Source organism: Dermacentor variabilis, chromosome 3 (genome assembly GCF_050947875.1).
Source record: "Dermacentor variabilis isolate Ectoservices chromosome 3, ASM5094787v1, whole genome shotgun sequence".
NCBI classification, from domain to species: Eukaryota; Metazoa; Arthropoda; class Arachnida; order Ixodida; family Ixodidae; genus Dermacentor; species Dermacentor variabilis.
In genome coordinates this window covers 93,060,398-93,077,121 of record NC_134570.1, presented here as the reverse complement: position 1 = coordinate 93,077,121, position 16,724 = coordinate 93,060,398, and the positions used below count along the sequence as shown (strand labels likewise).

At 49.5% G+C, this 16,724-nt stretch overlaps 1 protein-coding gene across 6 annotated transcripts in view; it reads right to left on the bottom strand.

Annotated features, from left to right (window-relative positions):
• LOC142576051 (pleckstrin homology domain-containing family G member 5-like) overlaps positions 1 to 16,724 on the bottom strand; it is a 747,630-nt gene that overhangs the window by 142,734 nt on the left and 588,172 nt on the right. For all 6 annotated transcript variants that reach the window (XM_075685967.1, XM_075685968.1, XM_075685969.1 and 3 more), the window contains one exon: positions 14,478 to 14,575. In XM_075685967.1, the coding sequence (XP_075542082.1) occupies positions 14,478 to 14,575 (98 nt within the window). The remainder of the gene's footprint in view (positions 1 to 14,477; positions 14,576 to 16,724) is intronic.

Below are 16,724 nucleotides of genomic sequence, written 5' to 3'. Positions count from 1 at the left end.
ATCGGCAATTATGAATGTTCTGGAGAAGCAGTTTTGCCGCCTTGCCTGGCACCAAGATAGGCTTATCAAAAAAGCCTATCAATTGCCTGGCGGCAATTCATAGGCTTTATGGCATGTGAATTTTCTAGTGTAGCAAATTTCTGTAAGTTCTGAGCAGCAAGCATGAACTGTATTTAACTATTTTCCCTTATTATGTGGCACTCACGAGGGATTCAATTTGCATCTGCCCAGGAACATTTTCATTTTGCGAACTCCCAGGAGCATTTGTTCTATGAGTGAACTTCAGAACTGTAGAAATATTTTTTTTTTTTGGTAACCGTTGCTGGTATAGCGACCAGCATTTCGAAGATGACAACGCTGACGCTCATTGTCACCTCTGCCTCTGCCATTCTACCGAGGAAGGTGACAAAAGCGCGGATTATCACGCAGTCTTGATCAAAAGAAGACAGTTCAAATTAAAAGCTGCCGGGTCTCGACGTCCTTGCATTCGGATCTCGGCAGATTGTAGAGCCGGTGGTTGACGTCTTCGAGATTGGTGACGGCTTCTAAACGCTGGTCGCGATACTTCTATCAGTTTCATCGTTTTGAGCACAGGTATCACGTCAAAGAAGAGGAGGAGTCAGTGCCATACACAAGCACCGATATCCTCCCTAAATACAGCTAACAAAAAGTATAAAAGTCACCGCCCAAGCACTCCGTACAGATGGTTAACCAGCGAAGCTGAAACGTGCGGCCCCGGTGTTTATCGCTGGGTTAATGCCGACGGTTGATTAAACGACGGCTTGGTAGGCTGCCGGATCCTCGGCACGCAGTTGCTGCTTGCGCTCGTCTGCACGAGCCTGTTCTTGTGCCCGGGCTGCAGCATCGGCACGGCGTAGACGATCTCGTTCCCGGTTCTGCTTGCAGTGTTGCTGATCGAAAGGTGCCTGCTCCCAAGGAGTACGTATGACACGTGGCCTACCCATTTCGGAGCCGGAGAGAAATTGCTGCGCGTGCGCTCGGCTGCGACGGAGCGCAACGATGTCACTACTGGCGCAGCTAATTCAACACTACTTACATGGCACAAGGCCTTCTCACATCGATCCCTGACGTCATGTTACCTAGCCTTACTGGCATAGAATCAAATGGGGATGCTCCCGAGCAGGCAACAGTGATTTTGGCGTCACCGCTTTCATCACCCCAACCTTGTCAATGGAAATGTCAGGCCAGGTAGCGTGACGTCATGGACTGGACTAAAATGGCCTTGTGCTATCTAGGTGGTGTTGGATAATCGCGCGCCTCTTTCCCTACTTTATATTTTGCGCACGCGCATGGGCTTGCGCTGGGGGAGTTTTCGGCGTACAGGCGACCGAGAGACGGAAGGACGGACGGACGAGTCTGCTAGCCACACACAGCTTCGCTGTAGAACATCAATAATTACAAAAATAACTGTACAAAGAAACGACCACAAAGATCGAAAGACGGAATTTAGTATTTGTCCCGCCAAATACGCTTGGACGTGAGTGCCCGGCGGTAAAGTGGTAAAAGATTAAAACAAAAAGAGAGAGAGGGAGAAAGAGAAGAAGTAAAAATGCTTCCAGAAGTGTTTCTGAACACTGCCTTCGATCTCGTCTAATGGTCTGCCCATTCCGTTTCTGGAATCGTACAAGAAGCAAGCTCGGTGCCGCGACTCGGATTTCTTTTTTCGTTCTTCTCGAAGCTTTCCTCCATTAGAACGATTAACCTCGGTCTAGTAACCCTCTGGGCTCCTACATCTCCTCGTGTGCTAGCAACCTTAGCTTCCTGCGTTGCCGGGGCGGAGGGAAAAAATTAAAAAAAAATGCGTCGATTAGAGTTGACACACGAACCTTTCCCGGTGGGCAGCTTGATCTCCAAAGCGGAGAACAACTTGTGTCGCTAAACAGAACGCGAACACACTGATGATCCCGATTAGGTAAAGAGAGAGTGGAGAATGGAGGAAGTAAAAGTGTCTGCTGGGGGGTTGCGTTGGGTTGCTGGTGGCTATGGAGTTGGGTTGCTGAGCACAAGGTGGCGGGATCGAATCCCGGCCACGGCGGCCACATTTAGATGGGGGCGAAATGCGAAAACACCCGTGTACTTATATTTAGGTGCACGTTAAAGAACCCCAGGTGGTCGAAATTTCCGGAGTCCTCCACTTAGCGCTGTCCTCATAATCAAAAAGTGGTTTTGGCGCGTAAAGCTCCATAATTTAATTAATTAATTGAGAGAGAAATGCGCGTATCGATATTATCTCGGAGGTAAACGAGATGTGTGTATGCGTGTGAGACAGACACACATATCACACACACACATACGCACACAGACGGACATATATCACTCATATAGATAGATTAGCTGCTGAAATTCCAACATCAAAGGCCGGCAGATTTGTCTAGGACGTTGTGCTTGTAGCCCCTAGGAGCTCCTGGCCCTTTGGATTTCTACTTTTTCATTCCTGCGTTTTTTTTTCTTTTGTGTATGTGCGTTCTACAACAGTAGCTAAATTACTTCACGGGCGGAAAAAAACACGATTAAAACAATACTAAATGCTAATAAGATTAAGAAAGGTCAGCATGCAGCCAAATTTACGCAGCTCGTTTTATGCATAGGAACATTGCAAAGGCCGGCTGGTGCCTCTTTCAGCGCGGCAGCTTACAAGATTGAAGCAAATTAAAAGAGCGGGGTCAAAGTTTTGAGTTTAATATAGGGGCGAGACGGTCAAAAGTGTTGTTAAAAGCTTCTTGTTCTTTGTTGTCCTTTGTTTTAAGACATGAAGGAAGGGAGTCGATACCAGGAGGCTCCGAAAACACAAGTACACAAGTAAGGGCAAAAGGCAAGAGAGTAAGGAAGGGCAACTCAGAGTAAAAAAAACTAAAAAAAAAAAGGGAATTGCTCTTAGAGGAAATGCGTGCTGGCGCTCTGCATACTGATGGCTCTTGTTTGCGAAAGTGATACCGCTCCTGCATGCATTTTTTTGTGCTTTTTTTATCCTGTCTACAAAACATTGTTCCATGTTTAAGCTCGTTTCCTTTTACGTAGGTGATTTTGAGCTCACTGTCAAGTGACGATGGCAGTCGGAGAACTGCGTGTTGACGGCTTTAGGGGCACAATGTCAGAGAATTTCCCAAAATTTGAATTTGCCCGGCTTTAAACAAGAGACCAAGAAACACGAGCGCAGCGTGTAACATGAAGTCGCTGAAAGGTCTGCAGTGACGCGGCAACAAAATATTTTCTCAAATTTTTATAGCGACGGTAGCTAAGGATAATTCGCGTAGTTTTCGCGACGCCTGTAGCAGCCATAATTATGTCGATCATGTTCACTATAATCGTACCTACTGATAATAGATGAAGACACCGCAAAAGTGAGGTCCGTTTTATCCTCTTCCACACCTGGATTTCCTGTTAGCGTGCTTTTTCATCGTTATCATTGACGTCATGTCATAATTATTGTCATGTCGCCATCATTATCATTTGCCACGGAACCACTACCGAGTTCGACGCTGTGATTGTTCATTTCTTGTTGATCGTGTTTGATGCGAAGGAGAACTACGTTAATGCAGCACCAAGCTATATACATATAACATAGTGGTAGACTTTGGTGCCAGGTTTCTAGAGCAACTTCTGGGTCCCCCATCCTTTGACATTCAACGACGTACTCTACAAGCTAAACTCACCCTGTTAGATAACAGAGCGCTCTCGGAAGAAAAGATCCTTGGACCATGGCCTATGATGCATTCTTACATGCAAAAGGCCACAAAAGCACTTCCGCATTTCGCGAAGGATACTGGATTGTACGAACGCTTGTGACAGTGGAGATTCCTCTGCTACTGACTCTGTGAATGAATGACTCTATCACTTTTTTTCGCTCCTTATCTATTCTTCCCCTTTTCCCCTCCCCGAGTGTAGGGTAACCAACCGGGAACGTCCTTGGTTAACCTCCCTACCTTTCCCTCTTCGTTTCTTTCTCTCTCTTGGTGCCAGCCATCTACAGTCTTGACGACTTTTATAGAGATTTCCTTAGCTCTACTTTCAGTCATCCTCCACAATAATCATTGCTTTATTCGGACCAATGATACCAGTTCAGCACAAAAGTCCACGGACACGTACCGGTGACCGACATCGCAGTTACCCCTCTTAGCTCCATAATCACAAGGAATAATGGGCAATAGCACTACGGAATGGTTTGGAACGATATCTAAATGGCGAAGAGTGAGCGATGTACGTGTTAGATAAAGTTGCAGGGAAGGACAGGGTATGTTTTGTGCGATCTTCAGAGCGCCAACGTCTGCGTCGATGTATCGCTGCGTCTCGCTGGAATCACTGATAACAGTAATGCAGATCACGCCCCTACTGCGTCGTTTGATTCACCGCTCTTTCAAGACGCTAACATAAACACGTAGTGCTCTAGCCGCGGCGCACGCGGTGCTGCCGCCCTGCGGCACTACCAGTTAGCCTCGCCAACTATTGGCGAGCGCGACAACCTTCGAGCTGTTTCAATGCTTTAAGACTTTCGAGCTAGTGCTGATGGTGGCGACGCCGGTAAGCGCCCAGTGAAGTCACGAGCGTGACTTTCACTTTCCAGACTCCATCGCCTTACGTTCTTGTCCTTGTTATCAGGAGCATTTTCGCAACTGACTTTCGCTTGCACACCCCCGTCGGTTGTTTACGTTTAGAGGTCAGGGCAAGTGCTGGTAGGTCAAATGCAAAAAGCAGGTGCTGCCCTTTTCTTCTTGAGCGAGTACTTAAGTGCTCTCACGACAATGCAAAGGCGATAACAGCGACGTGCAAGCACCTGATTTTAGAAAGGTGCGTCGTTCTTAAACTTCCGCAGAGCGCTCCCCCTCCCCCCTCTCCCAAAAATAAAAGATCGAAAACCAAAAGCTAAGACGAAAGACAAAAGGAAAAGAGAGGGCCACATACGCCTACAGAGCTGGTTTATCCCGTCTCTTCGCGGTGGTCCGTCTTAGCAAGACTACTTAGCGCGAAGCCACTGTCCCCTCGATCTATCTACTGGCATCGGTATTTTCCATTTTAGGTGCTTACTTCGCATGCGCAGGGCCCCAACGGGAGCTGGCGCCCGGCTGACGTGGAGAAAGTGACAGCAGCGGCACGCTCAAAAGACATAACGGAGCGCGCCATAACGAGCCGTCTCCACATACTTAATTGCTTCCGCTAGCGCCGACTCTCAAGACACCGCATTCGTAAGCGGTCGAGCTAAAGGAACGCGCATGCGCACCTCACGCGAAAGCGCAGTACCGATGGCGGTTAGGCGCTAACGGTACGTCCCAGGCACACCCGCCGCAGCAAGTTATAACGACACCCGGGACCTCGTGACTATACACCGGAACGGCTCTGGCTAAGTCGAATCTGTTGCACCCGTGATGTATAGCTGCCGCTACGAGTCCCAAGGAGGCGCGAGCGGTAGGCCTGAGGCGCCATGGCGCGCACGTTAGCACTGCGCGTTTCAAAGCACGCGCCAGGACCCGAATTGCAAAACGAGAGAGCAACAACACGCGACGCGACCTAAATAAACGACCTCAAGCAGCGCGCCAGGAGAGCTGTAGTCGCGTTCACCGAGCCAAAGAGAGCGGTGGCACACAGAGGGAAAGCTGAAGAACAGGGAAAGGGGGACTAGGGGAAGGAGGTTATTACTAATTACCCGGCGCAAGACTCGTCGGGAGCTCGCGGTGACTTTAACGCGGCGTCAGGCGCCGGCCGTGGGGTAACGCGTATGTGGTGAGGCTGGGGAGGGGGCGCTATCGGGCGACTAATTAGAGGACTGCGGCGCCTGATCCTTTGACCGGTTACGCGGTAAAGCACCGTTTCGTGTACTCCGCCCCTTTTAAAAGATGCACGCGGCTTTGCGCCGAGTCAACGTACTGACGCCTCTTTAGCATCAGAGGAAACGCAAACAATGAATATAGGCTGCGAGATGAAGGTAATTAGAAGAGATAGAGAGAAAGAGAGAGAACAGGCTAGAAATTTAGACCCAGCGCGACGTCGTTTTGGAGAGGAGCTCTGCAGCGCAGTGGGGGCAGAAAAAGCGGGCGGCGGCCCCACGAATCCGCTTTTCGGTGGCGCTTAGAGTTCCAGGCGGACGGAAATAAATTAGAATCTCGGGCTTTAGGGGAATGGAAAGTCGGGGGATAGGAAACAAATATGGAATAAAACTGGAAACGAACCCGGTGCGCTTGGGAGCGTCTCGGCGGGGGAAATCACCTCGCAACGGGGGTACAAAACCGGCGGGATTCACTTAGCGCGGCGAGCACGTTTGACAACGGCGAAAATGGGTCCCCAGGTTGGCGTTTCCCCACGTGCAGCCCAAACACGTGTGCAGTCGACGGATGGTGTTTGGTTTAAATTAAGCTCGTAGAAAAGAACCGCGTTGCGAAACCGCGGGGACATGTATATCAGTGCGTAACTCGGAGAGCTATAGACACAGTTTTATGGAAAGCGCGGCAGTTGTTTAAATGTAGACGACTGCATGTCAGTGAGGGTATGCGTGGTGCGCAGGTGGGAATTAATGGAAGCCTAACGTGCACGTTACTTAACAAGTGGACGCATATGCTTGAGCAATCATAAATACGAATATCCTGAAACGCGGCAGAATTTGCACGCCTAAGCTCTAACGAACGGTTGTGCGCTCTTCTTTATTCATTCATACTCAAGGATGAACATTGAGCAACGGACAATCGATGAGGGAAAAAACCCGTAAATTGTACTGTTATTTCTGGCACGTTTCTTCCGAGTTTCTGATTCAGAATCGCAAAACGTGGAAAAAAAGAAAGAGAAACCTAAATTTAAAGTATACGCGTAAGTGTGCGACTGCCGCGTAATAAACGGTATTTGTCCGCAGGATCGAATGCCCATATCACGAACATTGTCTTTACACGCATCAGTAGAAATCTTCAGATGGCGCAGCGATCACGCTTCCCCTTGGTAATTGATTCGGCATCATTAGGCACATGTCTTTTGTCTGCCGCGCGTGTTGCTAGCGCATACTGCCCGAGGGTACATAAAAAGCATCCGTTTCAATAAAGCTCGTTTACTCTCGCACGCGCGGGTCCGGACGCTTCAGCAAATGACCTATGACCCTCGACTCGCATAGGCGGTTACCCCTAATGACGCATACATGAAGGCGGGACGATTAGGCAAGAAACAAATATACAAAAACACGAATCGCTGTTGATATACCCTAACTCGCCGCCTACTCAAACCAGGCTCAAGAAGGGAGCACCACTGAACAAAAGAAGGCGAAATGATGCCCTTGACAGCAACTGTTGTGCGAGCGATTTAACAGCAAAGTTGTTGCTGATGGAGATTTCTAATGGCACCCCTTTTGAAAGGAGGCGGCGACTAAGAGTCACCTATCCTGCACGAGCTAATCAAGTTTCGTTGCATCTATTTCACTTTAGCATTACCATGAATGCATCGAGAAAGTGCCGTCCACGAAGTGGCGCATGGTCGCGTGAATCGACACGTGACAGTAAAAATCTCATTAGAGGGCAGCTTTTGTCTAACAGCGTGTTCGGCAGTGAAACTGTATAGCTTAATTCAGTCAACAATAGCGGTACGTCGTTGTCCCCTGCGAAACCCAAATGCCCGATCGAGTATACGCCGCCAGAACGTGCCGGCCTCCTTACTTTCACAAGAATACCTTATATAAGATGCCGGCGTTGTTTTATGCGTTGTCGCACTGCGTGCAGCCAAAGTGCCACTATAGTAGTGTCTAAAGAAGCCACGAGTATGCATTCACAGACCGCACTTAAAAATCTACTGTCAAACTTCGTAACTCTATTTTAAACATCTTAGTTGGAGAACTTCAGAGGAAACGCTGCCGCAAACGGCTTGAAAGTGCCCGAAGGCCCCTTTTTTTTTTCGTGCATACGCGTCGCACAATGCACCATGTTATCAATAGCATGTCGCACAATGCATTCATTTTACACAACGCGAAATTCTCCCCAGCCCGGCCTGATCGAATTCAAGCCCATGATCGACCAATAATTAGCGAACTGGTTCGGATTAAGCCACCCTCTCCCCCCCTTTCACGACATGGTCCAGGAAGCTAACTATTCACGGGGTGTCACGGCGCACAATGCAGCAAAATTGCATTTCCTGGCGCTCGAGACGCGTGTGCCATTGTCTCGCCCCGTTGTACGTGGCGAGAGTATCCGCCGACACGCGACGGCGTCAAAATAATAATAAAAAAAAACGAGCCCGATAACGCGCAAGGCGCTGGCGCTTAATTAACTTTGTGGAGCTCGGACCGACGGTGCAAGCAATTAAACATTGCCGTCTCCCCGGAGAATGCACGAACACGCGCACCACGGTTACCTTTCCGTAATGAAGGGTGTCGCTTTCTATCTTGTCGTCGGGGTAACAGCACGAGCCGGGACGAGAGCCGTGCTGTTGCGATCGCGCTGTCGCAACGTCGGGCCTGGAATCTTCGCCGAGTTGCTCCGGGATTCCCCGCGGAGAACATTCCACTGCGCGGGAAGCGAGCATCGGCCGAACCGTGCAGGGCCGCGCACACTTCAAGAACTTCGAGGAACGTGCGAAGCGAATGTTTGGCGAAGTTTCAAATTAAAGCGCTCAAGCGAAGTACGAATCACTGGACAGCCTAAGCCTGACGATAGAGGCGTTCCTTACAGTGCGCCGATGAAACATGGAGTTTCCTAAACTGCACTGCACAGTCGAACCTTCTGCAAGATGTCCAGGGCATCGAACCCGGCACTTCTTGCACGGCGTCAGAAGGTCATATACATGCACGACGGGTTGTCTACGAATATATATATAGATATAGCTTTAAAAGAGATCATACTGCGGATAATCTAGAGAGAGAGAGAGAGAGAGAGAGGTTTAATGATACGAAATGCAGATATGCGGATAATCTACTCGTAGCAGAAACTCTCAGTGTTGTCAGGAGAGCAGAGCTGCCACCTACATTTCTCTCTCTCTCTCTGTCTGCAATCACAAAATGTCTCAGAAGGTGTAACACCTTGAGATATAGGTGTTTCGAGCCGGAGGACAGCGACAACAGCTACGCGCGGAGAAGTATACATTGACACTGACAACCACATGCCGAAACAGATAAAAATTCAACTACCAGCGCAATTGAATGTCGGCGTAGACGGCCGCCTTTCGCAAGCTCAAGCCTCGCCGAAGCATGCAGGACAGCGGCGAAAACTTGCGGCCTCGGCCGTCTGGCGTCTGCAGGAGAATGGGAACGCACTTGGGCGGCGGCGGGGATCCAGAGTATAGCGCCAAAGAACGCGCGCTAGTGTGAAAGAAAAAAGGTGCTCGGCGCTGGGCGGCGGACGTCGCAAAGCGGGATGCGCCGCCGAAACCGTGTGTACATAGTCCCAAGATTCTCGCCGTCAGTTTCCTTTGTCGTATACCCTGACTGTCCGGTCGAGAGAGATACACGCCCACACACACAGAAAAATAAACGAACGAATCGTGTAGAGCGCGCGGAACGTTTCTTCTCGGAACTGTCTTGCCATTACGCACACCGACAGGCAGCGACACGTAACACGAAATACAGGACTGCGTAGGAACGGTATTCGGATATGGAAGGAGCGTGGTGTCTGCGGTACTGGAGTGCATGTATTTTTTTTTCCTTTTGGTGATGTGAACGCGTGTCCCGCAGGATTGGTAGCTTCTTTTTGTATTTGCTCTCAAGCGGTACACTAAGGAACAAACACGATGGAAAAAGGCAGATAGATAGATAGACAGATAGATAGATAGATAGATAGATAGATAGATAGATAGATAGATAGATAGATAGATAGATAGACAGATAGATAGATAGATAGATAGATAGATAGATAGATAGATAGATAGATAGATAGATAGATAGATAGATGTACTTAGAAGTGCTAGAGAAGAGAAAGACATAAAAAGGAGTTTGTTAAAGAGCGAAGAGATAGAGAGAGAGAGAAAGAGAGAGATAGGGCGTGAGATAGACAAAGAAAAGTAGAGAGAGAAGATATATAGAGAATAAAGAGAGGTGAGCAGGAGAGTGGCCTAAGGTGTCTGGTGACGTCCACGCCTTCCTAATTGCTTCATCTTCTGCGAGTCCCTTTGGCCGCACGGGGCACACGTACTAAATGCGTGACGTCGTTCAGGCCCTGTTTCACAAAAGTAGTGGTTGTGTGCGATGAGAGGACGAATAAAGCGCGAGACGCATTGCTTTTGTTCTCCCTTCATTGTGACACGCGCTTTCAGCGACAATCTCTTGGCGCCAAGCCTCCCTGTGCCGGGGTGGGTTCTTCCACGCAGCTCACTCCATTAAAGCAGCAGGCGGTGTTGCGCTATGGGGTGAACACTGAACAAAAAGAAAAAAAAAGAAAGAAAGAAACGCGAGCGTATAACACGCGGACGGAGTGCAGGTGAAACGGCAGAATGAGTCATCTGGGCTGTTCTGGGCGGCAGACGACTACTGAGTCCTTCATTTTTCCGGACTTGCGTATTTCGGAAGATTGCGTCACTACAAGCTTACTTTGCTGTAGCTGCGGAATGTGTCTACAGAGGGGGTTTATAGCCTGGAGCTTTCGTACAGCTCGGATTACAGCGACGCCAGTTGCAAGCGTAAGGTTGCGCGCGCACGAGAACCCGGTGCTTGGTCTTGAGTCCGCGCAGATATTTAAGTACGCACGGCCGCGCCCAAGCTCGTTGTCATGGAAACCACAGCAAGCAACGAATGTGTTTGCCTGAATCATACAATGCTTACAGTATGTCCACATAATTTGTGCAATACATTTAATATCACTTATAAGAAAAGAAGAACGACGGTTTAAAAGGGAGGAAGAAGAGAGGTAAGTCAGACGATAGAGTATACAGTAGTTATAATAAGTGTTGACGGGTTAGTCCCAACCTTCCTTTAAAAAAGTCGCAGTTTTGCACGAAAGGCTAAGCATTCATTACGATAGCAAACTAGTAGACAGCTATACGAAGTAAGGACGATAGTCTTATCGGCCATATGAACTTGTAAACAGTCACTTACGAACTAAATTAACAAGCATGGTGTCGCGCGCGTACAAGCAAACATAAACAAATCTCACTCGATGACCGCGCACACTCGCTGTCAAAACGCTGGAGTGAGGAAGGGCGACAACAGCAGCGAGCGACTTGAACTTCGTGCTGACTCTCGCTTCAACATGAACTGAGCGGCGAGAACACAGCGCACACGAAGCTATCAGCACTTGGCGCATTCTTTCTCATGCGCAGATCGCTTTTAAGATGGGGCCCGCGCGGCCGCCCCATACGCAGCAGCCGCCGGAGTAGAGCCCCCTCTCTCTCTCCTCTCACCCCGTGTGCCTCGCGAGCGACGGAAGACGGCGCACTTTCTACCCGCTTTCCTCCCTCGCGCGCGAGATTGAGCCGCAGTCGTCGACTCATCCTTGCACAACCTTACTTGCACGCACACGCGCGTGGCGACGTTATCGTCGTTGGACTTTATACGGGACATCACGGCGATGGGGACGGTGATGGCAGAAATGTGCCTGGAGTGCCCATATAATTGCTGTCGCAATAATATTATTAGCTGAAAAGCACGGAAGTAGTGTAAGCAGAAACTCGCAGTATCACGTTATCAGGCAAAAGCGAACTTCTCATTCATAAAAAAACGAATCTAAGCGTGTTTCAAAGCAGCGTTTCTCAAATCTAATTTAACGGCGAAAAGAGTCACTGCGTACGCAGCGGCCGTAGCGCTACGGTGTTAAACGCGAGGTAGGGTGCGAGACCCAAAGCAGGAGGTCGTGGGAGCGATTGCCAGCCATGGTAGCCGCATTCCGATGAAGACAGAGCGCAAAATCACTGGTGCGCCCGGGTTTCGGCTTACGTTGAAAAAGTTGCTCTACGAAGCAAAAGTTAAATCATTGCCCTCCTCCTCTCCCCCACCCCCGCCTACGGTGCGTTTAAGAAATTCCTGCGTATATATATAGGCTTGGGACCTTTAGGCCTTTCGACGAGCTGCGAAAGTAATTCTAGTTGGGATAAAATGTCACGAACCGGAAGCGGTTTGCGACACGCTATGCTAATCAGTCAAGAATCTGCAGCTCCGGATGTCAGAAGCAGCAGCAGTGTGCACCGACGACCGAGCGATAAGTGGATTGCACTCGGCAAGCACGCGTGGCGACACGACGTTATCGGGACTTCCTGCCACCGCGGACGTGTCCGCATGCTTAATTTATAGTCGGCCCTATAGCTGTCGAACGATAGCGCGCTTGCCCTGCTTGCGCTCCATATACCCGTAAACGGTCGTGGCGACCGCGAGTAACGAGAGAAAACAAAGCCCCGGAACGCAGGGTCAACGCATGCGCCGACTGTCATTGCGACTCGACGCGCGCTTCGGCGTGGCACCGGAAGCTCCCATTGCTGGCTCGCACTGTGGAGGCGGTAGGCGCGCGCTGCTCGCGATGGAGACAGTTTCTCCTGTAAGTAAATTACCGACGAGTCCTCGTGTGACAGCACCATATATATATATATATATATATATATATATATATATATATATATATATATATATATATATATATATATATATATATATATATATATACCTTCCTTGTTCTTGTTCTTCGACTTAAGTCAAAGTTCCGTTCGTTACAGCAAAACAACCGAATGAATAAATAAATAAATATTTATCTGGCACCTATCGAGGTTTCGGGAAAGCACAAAAACGCACGGTATCCTGCGGACACGTCGGAGGGGAGTGCCGCAGCTAGTAATTTCGTTACACCCTTCCTGTCGTTGTTACGACTTTCCTTCTCCGCTGCAGTCATCGCTGCTTGTTGCAACGACTAATTAAGGGTTGCCAAGAACATTCATTGTTACTCGCGCAGTGAGAGAGCAATTAAAACGATAGGGACGTACTATCGCAGAAACAGATAAAGCAGAACACGCGGGAATGCCGTTTCCGAACGCTCCTGTGTATACTCCCTTTCCCCGACGTGTCCTTCGCAATTTCCATGCAGACAACATAACGAGCCCACTATGCCCGCTTAATGACTCCCCGCTTGCTCTTTTATGCGCTAGCGTGGCCGCGCATTTGCGCGTCGGGTAGCGCCCGCGCCCGCCGACCCGGCGCAGAAAAATTGAGGAGAGGTTTAAGGTCACTCGGTGTCGCGATCTTCGACGTACACAAAGACGAAGTGGGAGGGGAGGGCTAGGGGGTAAAGGTGACTAATGACCTCTGGAGAAATGCCGTGTGGCTCTGTTCCCACTGGATCTCCTTCTTTTTGTCTTTTCCTTCTACCTTCTTCTCTTTAAGGATCTCGAAACCGTCGCTCTTGTAACGAGGCTATCGCTCTCACTAAAGTGCCGGTTGTTCGTCGCCGTCGCCGTTCGTCGCGGGCTCCCGTTTCTCACCCGTCGAGCGAGGAAGTGTCCCCAGCGGAGACGGGAGCCGAGGGCCATACTTGCCGCTTTCGGCGGCGAAACCCTAAAGCGGCACAGGCAGCGATTAGATGGCCGCCGTCTCGCTCTTCGTCGTCTTCTTCAGTCTCTCTAGCGTCCTTCGAGAAAGTGCATGAGCGTGTGTCTCTCCACCGCGCGTATACGATATATAATGATGCTGTCGCCCGAGCAACGCTCGCTTGTACGCGCGGAGCGAAACACGATGTGCACGCCGCAGCCCGAGACCGTCCCGTTCGGCCGCCGGTCGTTGCTCCGTCATTAGAGCGCTGACACAATTGGGCGCGAAACGAAGAAGCCGAAGAAGCCGCGCCGACCGGGGTGCTGCGGGGTGAAAGAGCGCCGACTGCGACGATGATACGCTTTTAAGAAAAGCAGTCTGGGACTTGTGCGGCGCACGGTTTGTTTATATATATATATATATATATATATATATATATATATATATATATATATATATATATATATATATATATATATATATATATATATAAATTACTATGCATGTAAAGGGGCGGCACATGGCATGCATGGCAATAAACTAATTAAGGCGTTGAACTCCACGCGAAACGGCGTCGACAGTGCGTACGCGTTGAAGCCATGTAACCATCCGGGACAGTTCTGGCACGCGCGAGTTTTGAGCGCGCGAGTTTACATAGATGAGCGTGCGCGCTCACGTGTCGGTGCGTAAACAACGGTACCGCATCGACCAAGAGTATATTGTATCGCGTTGCACCAGCCCACTAGGAGATCGGAGCTACGGGCTACCTCTGACGTCACCGCTTGATGATAAAAGGGCTCTTTCTTTGGACAAGCACGCGGTGCCTTGCGCTTCTGCTCGTGTCACCGCCATTGAATAAGAAACGAATTATTTATCGTTAATTTGATTGAACGGCTCAGGCGAAACAGGTTCAGCTACTAGACGATAAGAAGCAATAGAAGGGGGCAAAAGGAACGAGGAATGGGTGCTCATAGCTGGCAGAGCGTCGAGAGCACCACGCGTTTTATGCCGGCCCGCACGCGGTCCAGGGTGCAGCTACTAACAGAAGGAGGGAACTCACCGTAGGACGACTCCCTTGACCGCGGGAATGGACTCCTGTAGCTGGATGTCCCCGACATCGTCTTCTATCGCGACGGCGAGGTACTCTTGGCTAGGGACCTGCGGGGATGACAAAAGAACAGTATTTGAATACGCAACGCAATGACAAGTAGAATAACGTACATACATCATTCCTCATGCCACGTGCTTATCAGAGCGGTTCATCCAAGAAAATCATGATATAGGATAGGTGATGCCCGCCTTTCCCCGATAATCGAGCAACCGTTGAGAGAAAAAAAAAGAGTATATGTACAGTGCAGTCACTGCGATAGCTTGAGCACGTTGAATGTGTACTACAGTGCCCTCTTTTCAAGAGTATGACGCAGTACAAATTCAGCACTAGCGTAAATTTTAGGTCTATTTCGGGTCTTAAGTCAATACGCAAAAGACGAACAGAATACTCGCTGTTGTTACATCCTATTCCTTTATTCATTACCTTTTTTTTTATCTGTATTTGCTCAATGAGGTATCATGCAGGCGTTGCCTTCACGTTTCTTTTTTTCTCCTCTCTCCCATCCTTCCCTTCTCTCCCTCTTTCTTTCTTACTTTCTTTCAATTTCTTCCAACGGAAGTCGAAGGCGCTTGAACGCTTCCGACGGAAAACGAGGCGCCAGCCAGGCTGGGACAAGTGCCGTCTTGGTCAAACTACGGTGAATCACCAAGGAACAAGAGAGAGAGAGAGGGGGGGGAGAGGAAGAGAGAGATAAAGAAAAAAAAAAGGATGAACGAAAACGATGGCAGTGCGTAAGGGAGGCGCTAGGAAGCAGCTATAGACAAAAGGGCGGCGACAATGAACGGCCTCTTGTGGCGCATAAATGACCGAGACATGTCCACAAACGCGTCCCGCGGGGGAGCTCCATCGTTCGGGGATAGACGCGTTGCTCGGAAGTCGTCCCGGAACGTTCAATGGCGCCAAGCCGGAAACGGCCGCGCGCCTTTGTTGCTGCTTCGTCGGCGAGACGGGAAAGCATGCACGTTCAACTAACGGAGGCAAAGCCCGGTTCTGCAATGCCTTTCTTGCGTCACGGGAATAGCGGGTTGTGTATGTGCGACTTGTCTTGGCCACTGGCTTCGTTGAGAATGCACTGTCTAGCTGCCTTTCTTTGTGCTCGCTAAAATTAATTGTTCTCGATTTTTTTTTTGTGTTTGTGCTTATGTTTGAAACGATTGCCCGAAGTATATAGATGGTCTAATTATTGGGCAACTAAAACGACGACTGTTTTGGTGCGTGACAACATTAATTAGTTGGTATATGCGGGTCGCTGACTATGCGTCATCATTGATTGATTCATCGAATCGGTTCTGTGAATTATGGCGGGCTGCGACAGCGAGGCCGACAAGATCTAAGCTGCGAGAACAACAGTTCCTCTCGTTCGATCAGCACACGGTACTGGCGGGTTCCGAGCAAAAACACGAAGCAAATGACCCCATCTAAACAGTATAGAACTATTACCTGCTTATTAACATAAAATAAACAAGAAGAAAAGGAAGGAAATTGCTTCTAACTGGACCGTAACTATCTAGCGCAGTCTGATAACACTTGCAAGGCGGCCTGCAACTGAGGGATGGGGGTAGGGGAGTAAGAGGACAGAGAGAGAGAGGACAGCAGAGAGGATGGAGATTAAGACGGCCCACCGAAATGAGCTGTTGCCTACCTCGCCGAGAGACGTTTAGTGCCGTGACCCAGCGGGTGTTAATGGGAGCAGTAGTGTCTGCTGCCACTGTGGCACCGGCTGGCGACAAGGTAGAGTTCATTGGTCGCTGAATACGAATGCACGTTCTCCTTTGGCGCTTGGCGAACGCGTGAGCTGCAATATGATTTACTGAGCACTTCGTCTGCATTCATGTCGGCGTCGGTGACAATGTTTCGGGATCAGCGCCTTCGCGTTTCAAGACTGCAACGCATTCAATACAAACCGATTCGCGGCCGTAAAGCACGAGGTCGCGGGATCGAATTCCGGACAACGGCGGCCGCATTTCGATGGGGGACAAATGCGAAAACACCCGTGTACTTAGATTCAGGTGCACGTTAAAGAACCGCAGGCGGTCCAAATGTCGGGAGTTCCCCACTATGGCGTGCCTCACAATCAGATCGTGGTTTCGGCACGTAAAACCCCGTAATTTAATTTTTTCTAAACCGGTACGCACGAGTACTACACTCACGCACTGGCTCTATACAACATAACAGTGCAAAGCGGTGCGCACGTCA